General features: G+C 42.6%; 1 protein-coding gene and 1 long non-coding RNA gene across 5 annotated transcripts in view; both read left to right on the top strand.

Annotated features, from left to right (window-relative positions):
• LOC310761632 overlaps window positions 1–3,112 on the top strand; it is a 41,122-nt gene extending 38,010 nt beyond the window's left edge. For all 3 annotated transcript variants that reach the window (XR_014547603.1, XR_014547604.1, XR_014547605.1), the window contains 2 exons: window positions 261–463; window positions 1,789–3,112. This is a non-coding gene — a long non-coding RNA (uncharacterized lncRNA). The remainder of the gene's footprint in view (window positions 1–260; window positions 464–1,788) is intronic.
• A 6,570-nt stretch (window positions 3,113–9,682) lies between these two features.
• Window positions 9,683–18,152, top strand: CREG1 (cellular repressor of E1A stimulated genes 1; the record flags this gene model as incomplete). Of its 2 annotated transcripts, XM_083611748.1 has the most annotated exons (4): window positions 9,683–10,242; window positions 14,349–14,468; window positions 15,403–15,590; window positions 16,241–18,152. In XM_083611748.1, coding segments are annotated over exons 1-4 (684 nt in total). In that variant the 5' UTR covers window positions 9,683–9,867. The 2 variants fall into 2 exon arrangements, with proteins under 2 accessions (XP_083467874.1, XP_083467873.1); XM_083611747.1 differs by lacking the exon at window positions 16,241–18,152 and having other exon boundaries at window positions 9,700–10,242; window positions 15,403–15,591.
• Window positions 18,153–23,663: the final 5,511 nt, after the last annotated feature.

Genomic DNA, 23,663 nt, shown 5'->3' with positions numbered 1-23,663 from the left:
GTATTGGTCACTACAGCCACAGCAGGTGCTGTAAGCTTCTGAAAGTTTGACTTCAGCCTCAAAGCTGCACTCCTCCATTGTATCCCGAGACAGATGGATGCCAACCAAGATCTGTAAGCAGTATACAAACAGCTGAAGCGACAACAAAATATCACAAAAATACGCAGTTACATATAAAAATGTTAGATTAATACAAAATAACTAATATATATAAATAACTATCAATTCATTTTCCTTCTGGTGTCCCTCTGTGTCTTCAGGTTATATATCGCCCAGGGTCTGAACAAAATCCCACAAAATTCTCGGAATGAAAGGAGATCCTGGAAACAGCGGACATCACCTTAGTCTCTTACTCTAGACTTGCTTTTTATGGGTAGGCCCAAGGTGGATGGTACTTCCTCAGGCCGCTTGCAGCTGTGTCCCATTCAACTGTACTATCTACACCTAGTTCCAGATGCAGCAGGTTTGTTTAGTTTTCCAGGGGTTCCAGAGGGTGGGAAAAGGGCTCCCCCTCCACTCACAGCTCTCCTTTTTTCACCCTCTGTCCTCTACTCCTCTTCCTCCAACTGCAGCTTTAATTGCAGGTTAAAATTGAGTTTTCTGGCTGAGCCATGAAAAAGAAACATACAGATGGCAACCCAGCACACACTTTGCATTCAGAACAAAATGCCTTGCAGTGTTTCTAAGAAACTACAGAGAATCCAAGCTGAGTATTTTTAGAGAGATTTCATGTGAGCCATCCAAATCTGGACACCAGAGATAGTGCAGGATCAGATCTACTTAAGAACAAGTCTGGTCATCAAACAAAATGTTGCAGTGCAAAATCTTCCAGCTAACAGGGGTTGCAAACATACCCTACAAACAGGGCACTGCACTTTTCCCCACTTCCATTTTCAAATATTCTGCATTTTGTGGCTACTGTGCATGCTCATTCCTTATTGCAATTTTGGTGGGGTTTTTTGTTTTGTTTTGCTCATTTAAGGTTTTTAAAAGATTTTTTTGGGGGGGGTACTCCTATTAATCCTGACGTATCGCATAACATAATTATACTGAGTGCTTTTTTTCCACCAGAGCGCATTTTCGGCACCTCTGATATGGGTGCCGTTGAAGGCTGACACTCTCCTCATCCCCTTCTTGCCTTTACGTACTTCTGAAAAGCCTCAAGCAATCATTTCAAGTCAAAACAGAAGCTGGCCAGTGTTTGCAAGCCTACACTTTTTTTAGATCTATGACTCCACCTAGCTTCTAGCCACTCCTAGCTGCGATTGGTCAGGCTACGGGGTGGGGCCAATTCATATTTCCTTTTCTTTAATCCATCTCCCATGTAGTGGTGACAGGCTTTAAGCTTTCTAGCCAGGCCTCTACCATTGCACATATGTGCATTTGCGTAGGGCCCTTTCCAGCTGCCCTAGCCATCTTCCTGAATCAAAAGGAATGAGGGAGGTGTGGGCGCATTTATTTGACCTGCACTAGAACCAGGGGTGACCCCCAAACCAGCTAGGGAGACAGCTTGCTGTAGTTTTAGTACCTCTGCAGGCAGTGAAAAATGGCTGTTGTCAAACTGGCATCTGTTCACGGCTGCCCTGAGTCGCCCAACAACTTACTGTAACAACTTCACGGTCAGTTCTGGCACCTATTTTTCTTGGGGAAAGCACCGATTATGCGCCCTCCTGTTTCTCAGTGATCCCAATTTTGGCTTAGTTCTGCTGCACTCATCACCCGAGGTCACTATTATAGGGACTAATGTCACTAGAATACTGAAAACACATTTTAATCTCTCCTTTACAGTCTAAACTTTGCAGTTTTCCATTGAGAGAACGGAGAAGTTGTCTGTTCTGAGGTCAACCCCAAAACTCAAAAAAACTCAAAAGTCAAATTATGACTTCCTCTGCTCCCATACAACAGTGAGAAAAAGAGGATAAGGAAACCTTTTCTCCTCACAACAACCCCTCCAGAAGAAAATATGAAAGTCACAACAATGTGAGCCTGTTTTAACACGTCAGTCTGCAGCTTTTACCCTAAGCTGGGCACTGAAGCTTAGAGTAACACCCAATAGGAAAGGCAGCATAAACTATTCCTTAAATGGGTAGACGGAATCTGCCCTTCCATTATGCTGTTATACGACAGACAAAAATAATTCTTCCTAACACTATTATAGTATTTACTGCAACAAAAGCAAGCAAAACCATTCCCAACTCTTATTTAATTTAGATAAAAGAGTGAGCATGCAAGGACTTGATAAAATGTCTGGTGCATTTCTAAAGTTATTTGTTTGGGGCTTGAATTGTCATTGGAACTGGAATTTGCTCTGAATTAGTGAAGGCTGTGTGTGCGTGCATTGGTGTATTATTTGGCTGCTAGTTTGCACATCACTTGCCAGCAGCAACATTACTAAGCAGCAGTCATCAGGTTTCCATCTAGATGTTGAACAGGGCAAGAAGCTGGCATTTGACTACTCACAGTTCCTACCTAAATCTTCTGTTACTAAAGAAGGGAGAGTGCCGCAACAGAAGGGGATTTGTATTTTGTAGCTTAATGAACTCACAAGCTAACATCCTGTTTTTGTTCCAGAGAGTACGAGTCTTTAACCCTTCTCTGATAACACCCACAGGAAATCAATAAGAGCAAGTTTTTAATATGGGAATTTTGTTTTTTAACTCAAAGGCTGGCCAACCGCCTATCTTTAAATATCTTTCCCATTTACTAGCCAAATTAGCACTGCAAATCTCTGGGGACGTAGTTGCAAGAAATTATACTAGTTGGAAATGTTTGTACTATTGCTATTTTTAAATGACATTCTGCAGCTGCACTTAAGCATACAGAGAACGTAGCATTGCAGATACCCGCCACTTTTCAAAGGACAGCGGGTTACTTTGAAGCGAAATGTAATACTCAGACCAAATTAAAATATTTAGAGTATATTCCGGTCACTTCTAGATAATCTGTTTGTTGATAATTTATTCTCATTTGTTTGCATAAAGCTTGGGGGAAGGTCATATGACAGCTGTGTCAAGCAACTGTTATCCTACACTTTTCAGTGCATTTCCCTCCTGTCACTTTCCTAACTGCAAAAAGTCCACCCCCCCACTTAAAAAAGCAGGCATGTTTGTACAAGAACACCAAATCTACTTTATTGTATAACTTGGATTTGCTGGTATCTAGGTGAATCCCACCCACAATAGTGACAATTGGGGTGCAATATTAGGCTAAATGTTTGTTATGTACTGAGTTGAATAGGATCCAAACTGCAGCAGTCTGATTGGTCCTAGAACAATAGGATTCAGAATGCAGCAGTCTGATTGGTCCTAGAACAATGCAGCAGTATGATTGGTTGGCAGGAACCACCCAATCATGCTCCAGATAGAAGTGAATCCACAACCTGATTGGCTTACAGTAGAATTCCAGAATTAGCCAATCATGTGCAGCCTATTGTGTAAATAATGTATATAAAGCAGATACTTTGAGGGGACTTTCATTCATTCCTCCTCACCACTATGAGCTGAATAAAGAGCATGAAATCACTTTGCGACTCTGAGTATATTTCAGTGTTTTTACCCAATTTAGTTTCTAATTGACTCCGCAATAACCAGGGACATGCTATGTTGAAAACACCATCTTGCAGAGAAACCCTGGACTCAGGATGCCTTCTAAACGATTCTTACTCCCAGGATCACTAAGCCAGGAGTGCCAACTTGGCCTCCTTGGGTGCCCGGGGCTGGGGTGCCATGCAGTGTGCATGGCCCTGGTACCCAAATTTGTGGGTGTCCAGCCCCTTCATGGGGAAGGCCCCAGGGAGCTGGCACCTATGCACTCAGGTGTGACAAAGAAGGGTCCCCCGTTTGCATTTCTAATGTAATCTGTACGCCAACTGTGGCAGTTTTTAGACTAAAGATGACTTTACATTTCAGGATTACCACTATGGCTCATTTTGCCAGACTAATATTTATGCTTAAAAATCCTTTGAAAAACAGTGAAAATGAGTTTATATTCTGTGTGCTTTGACTGGAGTTTCAGACAAAAAGCCAGCTGCAATGTTTGCAAAGAATTTCAGTACCACAGTATTTAGAGTAATGTTTATGCAACTATCTAATTGTGACAGAACAGGAAATGCCTGTCGTTACGGATATTGAGTGTATCAGCATATGAGCTCTCACGTGGTATAGGAAAATAGGCACTTAAAGAACCTAACTTTCTGACACTGCTATATTACCAGTCAGATTCATCTATCACATACTGCAACAAAAGAAAAGAAAAAGGGTTTAATCTTACTGGCTGTCATCTGTATAGACAGAGTTGGCCCCGCTCACAGACTGACCACTATCAAAGACTGCATAGGGATTATATAGGCAAAGAGAGGCTCATATTCATGAACTGATTAATGCTATCCAGACAGGAAGTTGGCCCAGCATATGAGGCAGTGCTCTCTCTTTCTCTCTTAAGAGAAAAAAAAAAAGCTCAAACTTATTCCACAGAAAAACTAGACACATTATACTAGAACTGAGGGAGAGACGGGTTGTGTTATCAGCAGAGGAGGCTGACCAAGCCCCAGAAAAAGATGGGGGTGGTGGGCAAATAACTTGCTTTGATGGCTATCAGACAGATACAGTGGCATTGTGTAATGCAGAATTAAGGCCAGGGCAATAACAATGTTATCCTGAAAGAAGGCAGAGCCTGCCTATGATGGAATCCAGTTATCTGGACACAGGGCTGGACTGGCTCAACTCACAAAGGAAACAGGCTGTCCAGAGAGTGGGCTGGTCCTTCCCATTAAGGGACTGTTATCTGGAGAGGAGGAGGAGGTTATCCGGATACAGATGGCTTTGTCCAGAGCAAGAACGATTTCAGGATGCTGGGCTGGCCCAGCTCAGAGGATATTTGTTCTAATAGCTGAAAAGAGCAAGCAGAAACAGTGTTAGGCATTGCTGCAGCACATTGTGCAAAGACTTTGAAACAGCATTTCTCTTGTGAAACCGTAGAAACATACTTCCATATGATAAGAAAGGGGGATTGATTATTACTTTATTTTAAAAAAATATTACTTTGCCCTTCTGCTTTAAAAAGGTGCTTAGAATGGCTACAATGACTGATAAAAACATAAAAATGGAAAAGCAGAATGAAAGCAATTCAATGCAACACAAAACCAGAAAAATTATAATACACAAACATAGCAGCAGAATGATAAATAAACTGTAATACTACAAATATATCCAGCCCCTATTTCCTAGCTCAGTTGGTAGAGCATGAGACTCTTAATCTCAGGGCCATGAGTTTGAGCCCCACATTGGGGAAAAGATTCCTGCATTGCAGGGGGTTGGACTAGATGACCCTCATGGTCCCTTCCAACTCTATGATTCTGTGATATGTCTCTGAAACATGAACACTTCCTTCAGTTTCTTTTTGGGTCCCACATTATCTGCATGGAGAAAAGTGCAGGGAACATAGGAACGGGATTCTGGGTGCCTATTCATTACTCATTTCTCTCATGCAAAGCAGTGTAACTGGGACCTTTCCAGTCCTGGGTCTATTAGCATTTCAGTCTGCTCTTGTCTCTGCCCTCCCTTGAATCCACAGAGCACTGCGCAAGCTCTGCCTGCTATACTACTCCAGCACATCCAGAATGTGTTTCTCAGGTGTGAAAACTCTGTGAAACTTGCCAGGTGCAGCTATTTCCATCACTCCAGCAACTTTTGAATCCACTTTGCCTTCTGTTTTGACAGAAGAATCCTTTCTTGCAAACCAAATTGTGAGAACAGCACCCTCTTGTGGCTTTAATCTTTTCACACACACACACACACACACACACACAGAGAGAGAGAGAGAGAGAGAGAGAGAGAGAGAGAGAGAGAATTTTGTTTAACAGAAGCCCGGGACTGATGGACGGACCCAAAATTCTCAACTATGTAAGGATTATAGCTCCAGGAAGACAATCATAATCACAAAATATTTAGCAAATGTAATAGTTATATTTTCACTAGGTAGTAAAGCTAGGAGTCTGATCTAATTTAATTGGGTAGATTACTTGATTAAAACACTTCAAATGGTGCTCCTGATTAATCAGTAAGCAGTTTTAACGTTTTAAAGAAATATTTTGAATACGTATAAGAATTACATTTTTTAAAATGGTGCTTGTCATTTGCAGAAGTTGTAAATAAAAACAAACAAGTTCTGATCTATTGATTTGTAAATCTATTGGCAGGGACTCTTGCTCTCTCTCTTACTGATATGAGCCACTTTAGGAAACATTAGTTATCTGATAACCAGGTTGCCAATATAGTAAGTATTTTATTTTTACAAATTTGCTGACTAATAAAATGGTAGCACCTCTTAAGTCAATTAAATTATTGTCATTGAAAAATCTGATTTATTAAAGGCTGCCCAACACACAAAATCCATCAGATGAGAGGCTCTAGGATCTACTGGCAGGACTTGAGAGAAGCCGTTGGCAGGAGACACAGAGCTCATCCACACTACCATTTATCCTGTGATTTCTTCTGTTTGTACCTTGATTTCCAGGCATGGGTCCAGGAATACTACTCAAACCTGAGCCTAGAAACCACGGGACAAATGGCAGTGTGGATGAGCCCAAAGAGTGGAACCTTGGACTGTGAGATGATAGGCCTCTCGGGGTGCACAAGTGATTTGGGAGTTGCTGCTGGGTATATGATGCAGTCAGCAGAGGAGAGGGAATGAGGGGTGTGTGGAGGAGGGATGTCTGATTATTAGTCCATGCAGTATTCCTCCTGATAGGCTCAGGTGCATGCTGAATGTGTGTGGAGGCTCTCCTCTTTGTAATGTGGAGTTGTACCTTAGATTTGAACCTGGGACCTGCAGCATGTAAAACATAACCTGTTCCACCAGATGCTCTATTAAACTGAGGCTATTCCTGTTAAGAAGGAAGTGCTGTGGCGGGTGGCTCCCGTGTCTGGGAATGTGTATTACCTGATTTGGGAGGAGTTGTGCTCTCTAGGAACGAAGAGGTTTGTAGTCTGGGAGTACTGTTGGATTTCAACTTATTACTTGGGTCTCAAGTGGCTTCTGTGGCTAGGGAGGCTTGTGCCCAGAACCAACTTAAGCTGATTCATCAGCTACAGCTGTTCCTGGACTGGCATAGCTTGGCTTTAGTTGTTCATGCTCTGGTGACCTCCCACCTGGACTACTGTAATGCACGGTATGTGGGACTGTAGCTAGTGCAAAACGTGACTGCTAGGGTGGCACGTTGGACAGATGGATAGGAATACAAGTCACTGGTTCAGAAAGTGTTGCACTGACTGCCAGTGAGCTACCGGAATCACTTCAAGGTGTTGGTACTAGCATATAAAGCCCTAGCTGGCTTGGGACCAAAGTACCTAAAATTTGTCGGAATCTCCGTTACGACCAAGCTAATAAAGCTCATCCTCCTCTGGTCGAGTCCTTCGGAATCCCCTCCGACGATAATTAACGACCTGAGCCTTTGATGAGGCCTCCAGGCAAGTTCCCATTACGCAGAGAATCAAAGCAGCAGAAGTGATGAGATTTATGGCTACATCGCTATGAGTTTTATTACTAAGCTACGCAGACAGAAAAGAAATACATCCTCTCTCTGTGAAAGCAGAGAGCAACTGAAAAACAAAGGAAGAGGAAACCAGTAACGTCACATCCATCTCCTGTCTTCCGTGAGACTTCCAACAGTCTGGAATGTGTGGAATGCAAAACAGAGTCTTGTGACTCCAAAGCACTGCACAGTGGCAAACAGAAACTAACAAAATTATGTCTTCTGCAACACCCCCGACTCATGATCAGCAGGTGAGGCTTTGCTGGTGGTGCAGCCACTGGGGGCTGCCTAGTTGGTGTTGACCTGTGACAAGTTCTTTTCTGTAGAATGCCCTTCCTAATGTCTTCTTCGTTCATTTTAAAGAGAAATCTAAAAACATTCCTCTTAACCCAGGCATTTGATGACACACTGTTCCTGGAAACCCTGAGACCACTGTTTTTATGTTTTTAACTGTTTTTATTTTTGTTTTAAATATTTTATTTCCTTTGTAGGGAAGGGTGGGATATTAAACAACAACAACAACAACAACAATATTCTCCCTGGCCATTACCGGTATGTTGAGTGGTTGTGAAATTGCTCTTTTGCCTGTGGCATTTCCCTCTTGGAATTGCTCTTTTGCCTGTGGCATTTCCCTCTTGGAATCCAAACAGCAGCTAGGGGGTGAAATTCACCCTTTCCCCCATGGGTTTCAAATGCCCACCTCCTGCTTCCCAACCTCACATCTTATACAGTGAGCCAAGGGAGAGTTTTGCTGACAGTGCATGTATGCAGCTGCTGTTGCTGTATGTTCTGGTCCATCCATTTGGCTGCTTGTCAAATAAGTATTTCTATCTCTGCGTGAGTTCTGAACTCTTGTCCAAGAAGGGCTGTGTGCACTCCCTACAGGTATCCTAACCAGGGAGCTCTGTTGATGCTGTATTGTATGTTTCTTCCTCCGTCCTCTTTTTGTATATGTACAGTGGTACTTCGGGTTACATACGCTTCAGGTTACATACGCTTCAGGTTACAGACTCTGCTAACCTAGAAATATTACCTCGGGTTAAGAACTTTGCTTCAGGATGTGCAGCGGCAGCAGGGGGCCCCATTAGCTAAAGTGGTGCTTCAGGTTAAGAACAGTTTCAGATTAAGAACAGACCTCCAGAACGAATTAAGTTCTTAACCGCTTCAAAAATGTATCTGAGGAATATAAAGGAATTGAAACCTAGGGGGACCTGGGAGCTGCCAATTATGGGGTCAATATGCTAGCTGTGCCACTGGGGTTGATGGGAGTTGGGGATTAGGGCATCATTTTATGTGTTTTGCATATGTGTGTGTTGGGGGTGTGCCCTAGTCATGGTGAGTTCATTGGCTATGTGTGTCCTTGATTGCAGGAATCTCTATATGGTGGCATTTCCAGGAATACCATGTTGTGGGTGCCAGGTTCCCCTAAATTCCTGGGTCTAATAGGTGTTAAAACTGGCTGCCAGATGAATTTAGTGTTGAAATACAGTGGTACCTCAGGTTAAGAACTTAATTCGTTCTGGAGGTCCATTCTTAACCTGAAGCACCATTTTAGCTAATGGGGCCTTCCGCTGCCGCCGTGCCGCTGCCGCGCCATTTCTGTTCTCATCCTGAAGCAAAGTTCTTAACCCGAGGTACTATTTCTGGGTTAGCGGAGTCTGTAACCTTAAGGTTTGTAACCTGAAGCATCTGTAACCCAAGGCACCACTGTACAGGCCAAACCCCACTGTTTTCAATGGGACTTCATAGAATTGGAAGGGATGCTGAGGGTCATCTAGTACAACCCCCTGCAATAGAGGAATATCAACTAAAGCATCCAAGTAAATGAGGTGAGCGTGCACAGGACTGCTTTTTCATTGCTTCAAGTCGACATTTGACTAAGGCTAGAAGACTCCCCACCACGCTTCACAGTCGCCAACTACATGTAATGATATTTACTTATTTCACTGTTCTAAGCCTTCGGCCTTGTAAACCCAACTAAAGACTCGCGTCTCTCTCCTCCCCTCCCTTCACCCGTATAAGGTGAGTGTTTTTGTCCCGTGACACCGTCCTCCGGCAAATCTCATTGGCAAATTTCAAGGCGCTGTGCATCATTGGCAGAGAGCTGCATGATCCCCACCCCAAATATGCAAGCCGTCTGCTCATCTCTTCCGCCCTTAGCGCAGCTCTCATTGGCAAAAACGAGAGAATGGAGTGCAGCTATTGGCTAAAAATGACAAGGCCTGCCCACCTGACGGCTTCTCTCACTGTTTACTTCCGCTCTACAGAAACGGGCAAAGCGAAGGGCCTCTATTGGCTGCGGCGCGCGCAGGGGGCGGGCTCGCACGGCTTGGTAGATGCCTGAGCCCCGCCACCCTGGTCCGCAGACTAGGCAAAGGTTCGCTCAGGTGTCCGAGGCAGGAGGTGTGAGATACGCGCGCGCGAGAGAGCGAGCAATGTGGCCTTTCCTGCTACTGCTGCTTCCGTTGGTGGGGGTCTCCGGGGTGGTTCAAATCCCTCCGCACGAGGACGTGGCTCGGGTCGCGCGCTTCGTGGCGCACTCGTGCGATTGGGGCGCGCTGGCCACGCTCTCCGCGCAAGACCCGCCGATGCGGGGCCAGCCTTTCTCCAACGTCTTCTCCGTCAGCGACGGGCCGCTGGGGTCGAAGCAAGGCAGCGGGGTGCCTTACATGTACCTGACGCCGCTGGAGGTCTCCGTGCATGATTTGCAGGTGAGGGGACGGGCATTTCAGTTATTCTGAGATGAGGGAAGACCTCGCGACACAGCAGCTGCAACTGTCCGAGGCCGGCTGTAGTTGTTCAGTGCCCTGAAATGTGCTCTGCACGTGTCCAGAGGCACTGTCGCAGGGCTGAGCTTCGTTACTGAAACAAGGTTCTGAAGCTGAGGCCTGGTGAGTTTAGTGAGTTCTGGTGAATCAAGTTTAGTCTTGTGTGTACTTCATCATTATTAATTACAATATGCATGTACAATTGATGTACCCTGATGTTGGGAAAGATGGAGGGCACAAGGAGAAGGGGACGACAGAGGACGAGATGGTAGGACAGTGTTCTCGAAGCTACCAGCATGAGTCTGACCAAACTGCAGGAGGCAGTGGAAGACAGGAGTGCCTAGCGTGCTCTAGTCCATGGGGTCACTAAGAGTCAGACACGACTAAACGACTAAACAACAACAATATATAAAGTGCCTTAAGTGGGCATTTGGTTTTTTCTTTAAAAAAAATATCCATAAAATTTAAATTATTTCAATATATAATGACATAAATTATTTCTACGTTTTATCTCATTCATTCTGAGGAGCATTCTTTGTTCCTCATTTCAGTTGTTTTTGCAACAGCTTTGTGAGGTAAGTTAGGCCAGGGTTTATGATTGTCTTGGTGTCTCCCAGCAAGCTGTATGACTCTGCGCAGGGATCTGAATGTGAGTCTTCAGGGCCAAATAAAGTGTCTCCTACATTAATAAATTTGAGAGGGTGGGATAAATGAAAATCCTGGAGTTAAGGGAGGTTTTTAGTCTTTTCCCCTGAGCTATCTTCCTAATAAAACCACATGCACACCCTCTTCCACAGCTGCTGTTTGTCTTTCAGGGCAAAACATACAGTTATTGCTTATCATATGTTTGCCCTGTGTAATAACAACAGCTCTTAGAGACAATTTTGGGGAAGGAAAAAAAATGGTGCTTACCCATTCCAAAACTCCTGCCCTGTCCGGGTAATTCTATGAAAATGTCAACATACAAATATTTTTTTCATTTATAGTTAGCATGTTCTATATTTTTCTAAAGAACCTTGTCAGGATTTGCTTTGTGGGCCAAATTTGACAGGTGGGTAGGGCAACCATGGTTTAGCAAGCTCACCTTGGTTTCAACATCCCAGCTTGTGACCAGTCCTGAGCTATAGCTTAAGGTCTAAATTGTAGGTCAGGAGCAGGGAACCTTCTACATCCTGAGGGCCACATTCAGTTCTGGGTATCATTCTGGGGCATACATGTCAGGGGTAGGGCAAGAGGCAACTGGGTGGAAGCAATGAATGTAAATGTTATGTTTGTACAGTAGTTTAGTTTCTACACATACACTCACACATCCCTCTCTTATCCTCCATCCAGACAAGAAAGAAGTATTATCAGAGTTCAAGGACATATTCTAGCCAGGGAAAAACAATCAATGAAGGTGTGAAGCAGTGAGGCGTGTGGCATGGGAAGAATCCTGTGGGCCAGATAGAAAGGGCTGGAAGGCAGCATTGGACCCCCAGTCGCAATATTGCTCACCCCAGCTTTAGTTAATAAAATGTTACCCTTAATCATGCTTTGCTTTACTTGGATGTGGTGAATAACTTATGTCTGCATATGCTTAATCTTCACAGTTGTTTCAATTTTGCGGTAAGGTTATGAGTATAGTTTCCTAATACATGTATGCAATTGATGACATAGAAAAATACTGATCTAATTGAAGCTTGGTAAGCGTTGTTATGAGCGGAAGGATTATTAATCTCTTTGCCTGCCCTTCTAAAGAATGCAGGAAGTTTAGCACAGCCTTAATCTGTATGTTGCGAAACTTGCATTCAATTGATGGAAACCAACTAATGGATATGTAACCAAATAAGATGAATACGAACTGCCATGGAAAGCTGGGTAGGGAAGTCTGTTGTATAGGGATGAGAAGACGATCTGTAAATATAAATTGAGGAAAATGCATAAGCAATAAATAAATAAGAATCAATTGATAGAAACCTTCATAATCATTGGGGAGGGGATTGAGTATACCCGCAGTGTGAAAAGACTGAGGAGCAAACACTGCACAGCTATTGCAATAGTTTTGTAATCTGAGAATCTTTACATTTTTCAAACATTTTAGTTGGTTTGTGGTAGAAATAAGACTAGCAATATATTTTTTTGGAATCTATTAAATTTACTTTCTCCACTTCAGGTACACATGTATATTAACAGATTCTATCCATGGGCTGTTAGGCTGCTGAATGAAAAGATAACAACAGGGCAACTGACTTTCAGGTTTGGTGTGTGTGTGTGTCAGTAAACGAGGGGAATTAAGACTAAGAGAGCTGAGTGGGGGGTGCTCGTGTAATCTCACTGTATACAAGTGACAATAAAGTATTTCAATTTCAATTTGAAAAACGTCTTTTGCACACAGAGAATTGTGACATGATTTGCAGGGATTGATTTGTAAATAAACTTACTGATGAACAAACCCATCTTCAGGGGGGTCTTATTTAATTTGAGCAGCTCAAATGAGGCGTCATGGAGGTCTAAAAACAGCATGCCATCCATGTTCTCTCTAATTTGGGAATGAAGAACTTGTGCCCTTCAGGTGTTGTTGGACTCGCACTCTCATTAGCTCCAGCCAACATGCCAATGGCCAAGAATTACAGGAGCTGTAGTCTGGTAATATCTGGAGGGCATTGCATTGGCTACCCCTACTCTAACCTGTGAAGCCACTTTATTACAGGCAATAACTAGTTTGATATGGCATACTTTGGTGTTAACAAAGCTGTGACTGCTAATAAATGCTCAGTTTTTCTGTAGGGCAGCAATAGAGATCTGTGGCCTCCAGATACCTTTGGCCTACAACTTCCATCATCCGTGACAACTGGTCGTGCTCTCTGGGATGATGAGAGTTTTAGTCCAGCAACCTGTGGAGGGCTTACAGGCTCTTCATTTCTTCTGAAGGAAGCTCCAAATTATTTGCCTTAACATATGTTTTCACAGGTACCTGAATACTCAATTCTTGGGCTTGTCTTCTTCTTTTTTTGGAAATAAGCGCAGTGTTTGCTGTTCCTACACATTTTATTGTGGCCTTGCTGATCCCTTGAAACACATAATGATCTAGCTTATATGATTCAATGAGTTTTTGCTACTTCCTTTAGAAACCCCAAGTGAATGTCATCAGGTCTTCTAAGCTTTGATTATTATTTATCTTGTTAGACTTCTCTGTTGAACTATCTGTTGTGGTGGTGGTTGGCTATAACATGCCAATTTTGTCTCTTCGCTCCCATACACCCCAATTTCCCATTTTGCCTAACATCAAGTGTGATGAAGGGATTGGAGAACTTGATTTTGCTTGGTCCCAATAAAAGTATTGGCCTACCTATAATTCATGAATATTGCATGCTGATTCTGATATTTCAGAGTGGATTTCACTTGTATGCTGTGGAAATAGTCAACTGCAATGTCACAAAACACTCCGACTTAGCATTGCTTCCCAAAATCTTGATATGGTTTAATGAACAATTCTGTTAAGCTTACTCAATAGCTTATTTCTTTTCAGAAAGTGGAAGGAATATCTCAACAAGTGCTGCCATCTCTTATCTCTTGTAACATACAGTACAGCTGTTTAGACTGTCTTCAGTCATATGGAGACATCTGCTTACAGATAACACTCCCAGTGTAACCATGATTCAGCTGTTTCTTGACTGTTTTTCTCCTGTCACTACCATTGGTTTATATTGTGCAAATAAGTGCCAAATGTGTGGTTTTTATGCTTAAAATCATGTGCTGCTGAAACTTCACTTTTTCTGGCTGAAAAATGAAACTGATGGGATTTCCCAAGAGGTCACTGACAGCTTTACAGCTTTGTGCCAGTAAAAAGGAGAAGCAGATTTCAACATTGTGTGACTTTTACAATTTCTCTGTATGACCATGACCCTTGAATTGCAAAGGATATGAAACTTATCCAGACACACAGTATCTCTTATTCTAGCATGGAAATGCTGATCAAGTATGCAGATCAGCTTGTTTTAAATGTGCTAACCTATTCAGCAAATCTAGAACATTTATGATATATATATATATTGCCACTTGTATTGCAGGTAAATGCCAATGCCTCCCTAACAATGTCCTTGGCACAGACACCTTACTGCAAGAAGGAAGGTTATGATCCTCAGAATCCACTGTGTGCCCATGTGATCTTCTCTGGAATAGTTGAAAAGGTACACTGTGATATTTGGGCATACCAGAAGAATATAATGCTCACTGGCTGAGACCTAGAAAGCAAGTTCCATAACACTGATGATATATGCCTCTGAAATATACTTATTTTGAAGTTACCTTCCATGCATTCAAATAATTTATGAAAGGGGGAGCAGAGCCGTGTGTCCTAGACGTATGTCAAAAATCCCTGTTCTAGCATGTTCTATTCCAAAATTATTGCATATTCCCAGGTGTGAAGCAGGAACCAAATGCTTATATGTTTCTCCATGCAGTCAGGAACACCAATTGTGTAGGGCTCCAAATCACATGAAGTGGTCAGCACACATTCATCTAAAATTGTTCTGGGTGGTTTCCACAACCTTTCAGAAAAGATTTGGGATGGACAAGAGAGTGCACATGGAGATGAGACAGAATGGAAGTTCCATTTCACAGCCTGAAGTCTTTGAGCTAACAGAAATACTTTGTTGGATACTGCCCTTTGTGTGCTTGCATGTCATTAATCCTGTTGAACTCAGTGGGACTTAGGTTGAGTAGGCATGCACAGGATTGCATTGTTAGGCAAAATCAAAGAGCTGTAACTTTCTTGAAGAAAACCCATGTGTTTTCTTGTTCCATGTATTTTGGGTGTGTTGAAAAATTGGGAAGTATTGTGTGAGCTTTATAATACCTGACTAACTTCACACACATAGCATATCAGAGTATATGGGTCAAGTAGTCATGAAAACATCTTGGTTTGGATCCAGAGGAAGTTAGTCAGGAACTGAAATGTGACTAACTTCCTCTGACTCCAACCCTGAGTATTCCTTGAATAATGTTTACATGTGCACTCTTCTCTCTTTTTCTTGCATCTTGAGGTAGTTTGAAAGAAAGTACAAGATACTGTGGTTAACTAATATGTCTGTGAAATTACATATTTGGTAACTTGTTTGTTAGGTTCCGAATGGTACAGAAGCAGACTTTGCAAAGAAGGCTCTCTTCAGTAGACATCCTGAAATGGCTACGTGGCCATCTGGTCATAACTGGTTTTTTGCTAAACTCAACATCACCAACATCTGGGTCCTGGACTACTTTGGTGGAATCAAAACTGTGACTCCTCAAGAATATTTTAAAGCTACACCATAGTAAGTATTCAAGTTACATTGCTTGGGAAATCTTGTTGTTCAGCATCTGAAATCTGTTTTTCAGCATTCTTTATTCCACAATACTCCTTAAGTGATCCTGAAAGCCATAGGATTTGAAGTGGTCACTTATTTTTATATATATTTGAGAGAGACCAAGGAAGCAGAGGGCTAAGAGCAGATCTTTAAGGACCCCAACAATTTGAGGGAAGGCAGCAGAAGAGCTCCTATGGAAATGCTGAAGAGACATCAAAGGACAGAACCAGAGAGAACTAGGGTATCAAGGGCGTCAAAGAAGAGTGCAGCTATATATCTCTCACTGAAATAAATGGGACTTCAAAAGCTGAACCTTGGTTGTTTTAAAATGCTATCCAAAAGTTATGTTGGTTTTTCATCTAGTCCGGTAGTGTCTATTCTGATGGGCAGCAGCTCTGTAGGGTCTCAGCCAAATATCTCTTCTAGTCTTTCAGAGAGTGGTCCCTTTTGATTTGAGATGCAAGAAGTGAAACTTAAGACTGTCCATATGATGCATGTGCTCTACCACTGAGCTATGGAATATCCTCTGTACAGCAGGGTCTTGCAAGAGAAAGTACCAAGACATTAAGACTGACTACATACCATTCTAATTTATTTTTATTTTTTCTTCTCTGTAGGCAAGGAAGATGCTTGAATGAAACATTGTCTACTTTTTCACTGGTCACTTTTGTAACAAGAAACCATCCAAAAACTGAGATAATCTTGTAGAATCTCAAAACTGCACATTCCTTTGGAATTCTAAGGGATTGCTTACCCCATAGGAGTACAAAAAGTATGGATTCCTTGCAAAGGAAATCTTAAATTCTGTGCACAAAAATATTTAGGGTATGCAAATCTGCATACTATGCATAATTGATTCTGCTTTTGGGACTTTGATTTTTAAAGAAGCTATTTTTCAACAAGCTTATTTAGAGAAAAATACAATTGGAGGTACATCTCTGAAATGGAGAAAAGAGCAGTGGAGAAAATTTGTTGTTGAAAAAACTATATTCTGGACTTGATCCACAGATTCATGTGTGGCATCATTCGCTGGGTGATTTATGCTGTCAGCTGACCATATTGATAAGGGATATGCCTGCAGCCCTAATTCAGCTAGGGTCGGTTTATGCATATGTGTGCCTACAATACCAAGGCAATATATATTGGTGAGTGAAGTGCCAAACTTGATGTGTCTGTAGTAGTTCAGTAAAACTGCCCCAGTTATGTAGAAAGCGGGTGTCCGTGATTTAGTAGTAGAGCAGAGCACATGAGTGTGGGCACTAAACCATCTTTCCATCCACAGCTTACCTCCCTGCAGCATCTCTCTCTGAGTGCTTGTAGCTTAGCAGAGTTTGCTTGTAGTATTGGGGCTTAACTGAGAGGTAAAGCTACTAGGGTACAGACTGCAGGGTGGTAGGCCTTGGGTGGGAAAAGTGTCCTATGATCCTCAGCCATGTGGCTCTTTGCTGTTAAAATTGGACCCTACCCAGACCTTTCTTCTTACGCAATTTGGGGAAGTTCTGTGTTTGAACCCATAGCAATGTTACCACTATGTTTTATTTGACCTGATACCATATGACAGAACTACATGCTTAGCTATATTCACCTCTGTGCCTTATTTACTGCTTGTGCCAAAAAACTCTGAAGGCTTCATTTGAACTTAACATAATGTCAGTTCCATTATGGACCATCGTTTTTAAAATCAACTAAGTTGTAGTCCTTGATTATAGAGTTTGAAACCAGGTGCTGAAGTATTCTGTAAACCCATTGTTAAAGAAAGAATATGATTCTTCCCAGGGCCACAAGATTGACTGTTAACAGTCTTTAATTATGAGATTTTCTTATGAGAGTACCACACAGAATGCATTGATCATATGAAACCCTGTTGTCTTACCACAGAGCAGAAAAAGAATTCTAATATATAATGTGGAGCCATGTTCCCATACCTGGTGCCCTCCAGATGTTGCTGGACTACAACTCTATCCCTGACCAGCTGGCTGGGGCTGATGGGAGTTGGATTCCAACAATATCTGGAGGGCTGCAGGTTAGTCACCCCTGGGGAAGGCTGATGTTGAAGGCATGCTGCTGTCTCTCTTGATGAATATTGCTTGTTTTGTGTTGAAAAGTGTTCTGTCATAGCGGATACATGATTGAAATCTGAGGAGACCAAGCTGACATGACAGAAGAGAAGTGCAAAACCCACAAAGGGTAGTGTGAATCCTGCCAAGGACTTGTCACTTTCAAGGCATCAAATGTCTTTGATCACATTCTTTTCTTCATCCACAATTGTTAAGGTATAAGATAATTAGAATTTTTTGGTGGCTGTTCTTGCTGTCAGGTTAACTAAACAAATTAGGCCTTAGTCATCAACATGTTGGAAGTAATCTTCACTTATTTGTAGAAATAACTTTTCCTACCTCTGATGTGGCTACAAATGGCTTGCATATTTTTATCCTGAGAAATTACATAATTGTGTTGCACATGGAAGTTCTAGCTTCCATAATAAATCCATAGTTAAACAGTAATGAAATAAAAATATATTCTTGGAAATGAAGTTGCCCTGTTTCTTATTATGTGTTGTATTTCATATTTGAGGGGGAGAGAGGAATAGAGGAAAATTTCTTACAGTGTAAATTGTCTGAAAGTGTGTAAAACGTGTGAGTTAAAACTTACAGCATATATTCCAGATCAGATTTTCTGATGCCTGCCATGATTTTTAAAGAAAGACATAGATTTTATTGTGAAACTTTAATCTGATAACTAATATGTAATCTGGTGTTTTCCCTCAGTGTGTGCTTCTAGTTTGCAACATTTCTTTTTTGCTTTTGTACTAATTGGGTAAGTCATTTCTGGAGAGTCTGATTTGGCTTAAGCAGTATGATTTAATGCTTCCCTCTTTGTTACTGACTACTACCTAGGTTTCATATTCATAAAGGTAAAGTGGCAAGTGTTGGGAAAAGATCCCCTGATAGATAAACCATTTAAACTAGAGGATAATACTTCTGGGAGCTGCCAGTGGGAGCAGTCAGCTGCAGTCAGAAGTAACGATGCCAGCCTAAGAACATGAAAAGAGTCTACTGGATCAGGCCAGTAGCCCATCTTGTCCAGCATCCTTTTCTCACAGTGGCCAACTAGATGCCTATGAGAAGCAGATTATTTGCAATAAGCAAATGCTGCACTTTGAGGCAGCTCACTTGCCTGATCTCTCCCAGTCTAAACACTGTATGGAGTGTGTGTGTGTATGTGTTTGGGGAAGAAGAAAGGTCTCAATATTGCAGGGGTTTTGTGGAAGCACAAACTGACTTTTTGCTTTGCACAGACACATAATGTGTCTGTGAAGGATGAGCCAGCCAGAGTTTCCTACTCCTGTATTGGTGTTCCCAACTGCAGCATGTTACCTTTCCCCTAAAGTGAGAATGGCCTGCTCAGGAATCTTACTATGATTCGTGCTAAAAGCTGAACTCTGCTCCCAGTGACCTTGCTAGGGCAAGCGGAAGCATGATTGTTTTGCTCCCCCTGCTTCCCTTGCCTTTAAGTGCCTAATTATATTGACATTCTAGTTTGGATTTTCTGCTGTGACAAAGGTTACACAACTGTGTCACAAACTCAATCAGTTCTCATTGACAACATTATTTTGTGTCTTCTTATGTTCTGGATTTGAGGCAAGGAAGAATCAAAAGGAAATGAAGAAAAGGGATTCTTCGCTAAAGGCAGTGGAGTTTCCCAGCAGAAAGCTGGATATTATTCATAATTGTCATATCAGTGTTGAACAGAAGAGGGTGCCATACACTGTTAGATTATTTTGTTTGATCAATGAAGTATTACAGCCTTTACTTTAAAATAGGTTCACTTTTAAATGGAATCTAGGCACAGATTTTCAGTGAGAACAGAAGGAATCTGGGGTGGTGGTGGCCTCTTGCATTAAACCTCACTCACTTTTGATTTTTCATTTCTTCGACAGTATAATCTTTTATTGGAATCCGATGGACCCCTCTAAAGTCCTTGTTGGGAATAACGTTGATGATTTGATTCTCGTTATGACCTCAGTTTAACTTAAAAATATATCTTTATTGGTACTGCGTTCCAAAAGCAGTCCAGCGCTGTAAGGGAAGGGCTGTATCTCAGTGGTAGAGCATCTGCTTTGAGTGCAGAAGGTTTCAGGTTCAGTCTCCAGCAACTCCAGGCAGAGCTGGAAGAGACTCCTATCTGGAACCCTGGAGAGCTGCTGTCAGCCCATGTGAACAATACTGATCTAGATGAGCCAGTGGTCTGGCTCTTGATAAAAGTAGCTTACTACATTCCTTGGATCCCACAGTAGTGCTGTTCAGATGTTCAAAGAACACAAGAAGGCATAATATGTGTAAAGGGTGTGCCCTACTCACTGCATTGAGTGGGAAGATCTGAGGGTGGGATCCCAAGTGTGCTCAGTTGAAGTTTCTGCTTAAAAGTCCCTAAAATATCAGAAGACCACTTCAAGTAACTCAGAGCAGAGCTTTCAGTGCGCTTGCCTCTGCTCCATGAAACAGCATCCCTGCTGAGATATGACAGGTGCCCTCTTTCTGTACAATTGAAGCATTTGCGACCAGCTTTTCCATCTGGATGAAAAGGTCTACCTTAAGTGTTCATTTTGCATTGCTTTTAGAGCTCTCATCAGTTGGTTTTGTGTATTGTTATAAAAATTATTTTAGGTGCTTTTATGGTGTGTATGTAAATTGCTTTGAGGCATACGTAAAAGGGAATTAAAAAATAATTTTTATGTGATTAGTAACCATGATAATAAAGGGTTCCTGATTGCAAAGTGTAAACATGAATGAGCTTAGAATTGCCTTTCAGGCCTTCCTAGTCAACATGGGGGGCGGGGTTAGGGGTAGAGGGAATGGTAATAGTGGCCCTGTCCTCCCTACACATTTTATACCCTTGGTGCTAGATTTAGGGCTATGTGGGCGGGTCCCCCGCACAGGGCACCAAGCACAAAACTATGACATAGTGCCCTTGAGAGCATGCACAGAGCAGGTGGTTAGGGGTGGCGGAGGACACTAAATTTTGTCCTTGCTCAGGGCACCATATTACCAAAGTCCACCCCTGATATTCTCATGTGTTCTTTGAACACTTGATCAGGGCAAAAGTTAACTTAAATTCAGCACTAGACTCCTAATAGGAAACCCTGGATAAGAAAGTGGATGAGAGCCATAGGTGAACTAATGGGCCCATAGTAAATGATGGAAGGGGGTTAATGTACCCCCAGTAGCCTATTCCCTGCCCCTTAAAAATGTGAATTAAAAAAAAATCTGTCCTGTATCATGAGAATGCTAGCTCCTGTGTCAACTTAGAACAGAATTAATCCCAAGGTAAAATTAACTTCTGGGGTCTGAGAGCACCCCCTTCCTCCTTGGGCAGTGATTTGTAATCTTTTAAAAAATGTACAGAGAGGAATTCCATTTTCTTGTTCTAGAAAAACTGAAAAAGCCTACTCCTGTGCTATAGAAGTTCTATAACCATAACAATTAAAATCTGCAAAATCCTGAGTTGTATCTCTCTTCCATTTTTAGAAGCTGCTGGGAATAAAATGGACTCGAGTTAGTTTAGGTGCTTGATAGTTTTAATTTCCAGTGTGTTTCAATAGGGGAGAATCAGTCCCATTATCAGGTTCTCAACCTGTGGGTCCCCAGATGTTGTTGGACTACAACTCCCACCATCCCTGAGCTCTGGCCTTGTTGGCTAGGGGTGATGGGAGTTGTAGTTCAACAATATCTGGGGACCCACAGGTTGAGAAAGGCTGGACTATGTTTAGCTTCCTGAGGAGGAGGAGGACATGGAACATCACAGTACAAGCCTGCACATCCCCAACAGCAGCGGCAAAAAGGGGAGTCCTTGTGCCCACCAGGCCTAACCAACATGGTCCATGCACTTCTTTCAGGCAGTGTGCTTGCTGAAGGGAGATGGGCTCTTCTGAGCAGGCTGTCATGGGCCAGAAGTCAGCTTCACCTGCTGAGCAGCAGCCTGAAGGAACAGAAGGCGAAGTGACTCCACCTGCTGCTGATCAGCCTTCTTGCTCCTGATGAGAACCAGCTGGCTCCAGCTTTCTTAAGCAGGGTTTCCAGTCTCAGTCAGTAGCTGGAAACAATATTTGTTGTTCCTGGTCAGACCTTGCTGCTGCATGCTTTTCATGAGCTTGGACTCTTGGCTTTCTTGACCCCCGGACCGTCTGACAGGCAAGTACCTCCCTGTAACTTGACTGGTTAACTGGCCTTGCTCGCCCTCAGCTCTGTTGTGGCTGAGCAGCATGGGACTAACAGGCAGAGTCATTGAGTCCATATATATATATATATATGACACTGTCTGCCAGCAGTGCTGTTAGCTGAGACCGTGTGGTGGTGGAGGATCACCAAAGAGGCTGCATAGGGGCCTGGCAGAAATGATAGGCCGCAACATGGAGGTTGAAGCTGCCAGGTGGAAGGACTTCAATATGCTGCTTTCCATTTCTAGGCTTATTCCTGGGGTTAAGGCAGCCCAGGCAGATGTGGACATAGGCAACTGAGTGCCAAGTATCAATGGGGAGAACATGAGCATCTTGGCCCACATTGCATGCATGTTTTTTCTTCTGTGCTTCAGAGTCCAGAATCTCCCAGACAACCCTCAGAAGGTCTGGATCTGTCTTCTGTACCCACCTTGAAAGTGGGGTGTGGATATGGCCCTGTTGCTCTGAAGCCTGCTCCCATCTTGGGCCCTGCCAGTTGTCCATCCTGGGCTGTGGGTTCTTCCTTTACTGAGCAATATGCCTCAGATGAAACTTTTACTAAGTTTGCATGAGATCAAAGTCAGGTGCAAAAGAGGCAGGGAAGGTAGATCTTATATTTAAAATAAGGAACAGGGTACTCTTGCTTTCAGTAGCAAAGTTCAGTGCTACCATACCAACCTCCAGTCCCAATTTTCTTTATTTTAGCAATTTTCTTTATTTTATGGGAGGGATCCTGACTTTTTATTGCTGTTGTTAAATGCTTGGGAGTACAAAACCCTGGCTGATCTCTACTGCAAATTGCCCAGAGATATACTAGTAGGTTCTGACCTACCTTCTTCCCACTCTTGGTCTAAGACAGGGGTCAGCAACCTTTTCCAGCCGTGGGCCAATCCACCATCCCTCAGACCATGTGGTGGCTGGACTGTATTTTTTTTTTTTGGGGGGGGGATGAACGAATTCCTATGCCCCACAAATAACCCAGAGATACATTTTAAATAAAAGCACACATTCTACTCATGTCAAAACACGCTGATTCCCAGACCGTCTGTGGGCCGGATTGAGAAGGCAATTGGGCCGCATCTGGCCCGTGGGCCTTAGGTTACCTACCCCTAGTCTAAGGGATGAGAGACACTTGAGATAAAGTGTATCTGTTGTCATCTGTGAATCCAGCACCTTGTTAAAATATGGAACATATCTGATACCTTGTATATACAACCTGTTACACAGAGGATTTTCACATCCATCAAATTTTGACGTGGACTATTGGGATCCAGCTGAAATGGTTGCTTTTTCAGTGTAATACAGATTCAGCCATTGCTGGTTAAAACACCATTTGACAGGCCACTTTATAATGAAGGCCTGGCAACAATGGATTGTAATCTTAAAATGCTAGTGTATATATAATCTCCTCTTAAAATGTTTAGTGCCGCTTGAAGAGAAATGTAATGAACAAGTGATTAAATCGGCACTGTATGGGAGCTCTCACTTCTAGTACCATGCCTGCGTATTCTTTCTTTTTGGGCATGTCTGCTTGTATGCATGTCCCTCTCTTCCATTGCCTGTCAAGTAGCAAGAGGCAGGCAGCTATTAGGGGTGGGGATGTGCTTCAAATGATACCTATTGTTCAGAGAAACAAGGAAATGTGTAGAGTATTTCTTCCAGGAGTGGCTGCAGTAAAATAGAGTCACGGATTCCTGTTTACTTTTGTATGCTCTCCGGGGATTGGTCAGTGTGCAGGGTGGAGGTGAGATAATCCCTTTGGAAGCAGCAATTAATATCTATTTGCTAGCAATTGCTGCATTTTGAGGAGATTAGCACAGTGG

This window comes from Podarcis filfolensis (genome assembly GCF_964270895.1).
Source record: "Podarcis filfolensis genome assembly, chromosome: 4".
NCBI classification, from domain to species: domain Eukaryota; kingdom Metazoa; phylum Chordata; class Lepidosauria; order Squamata; family Lacertidae; genus Podarcis; species Podarcis filfolensis.
Note: the sequence above shows the minus strand (reverse complement) of the source record. Positions and strands in the feature narration are given on the sequence as shown.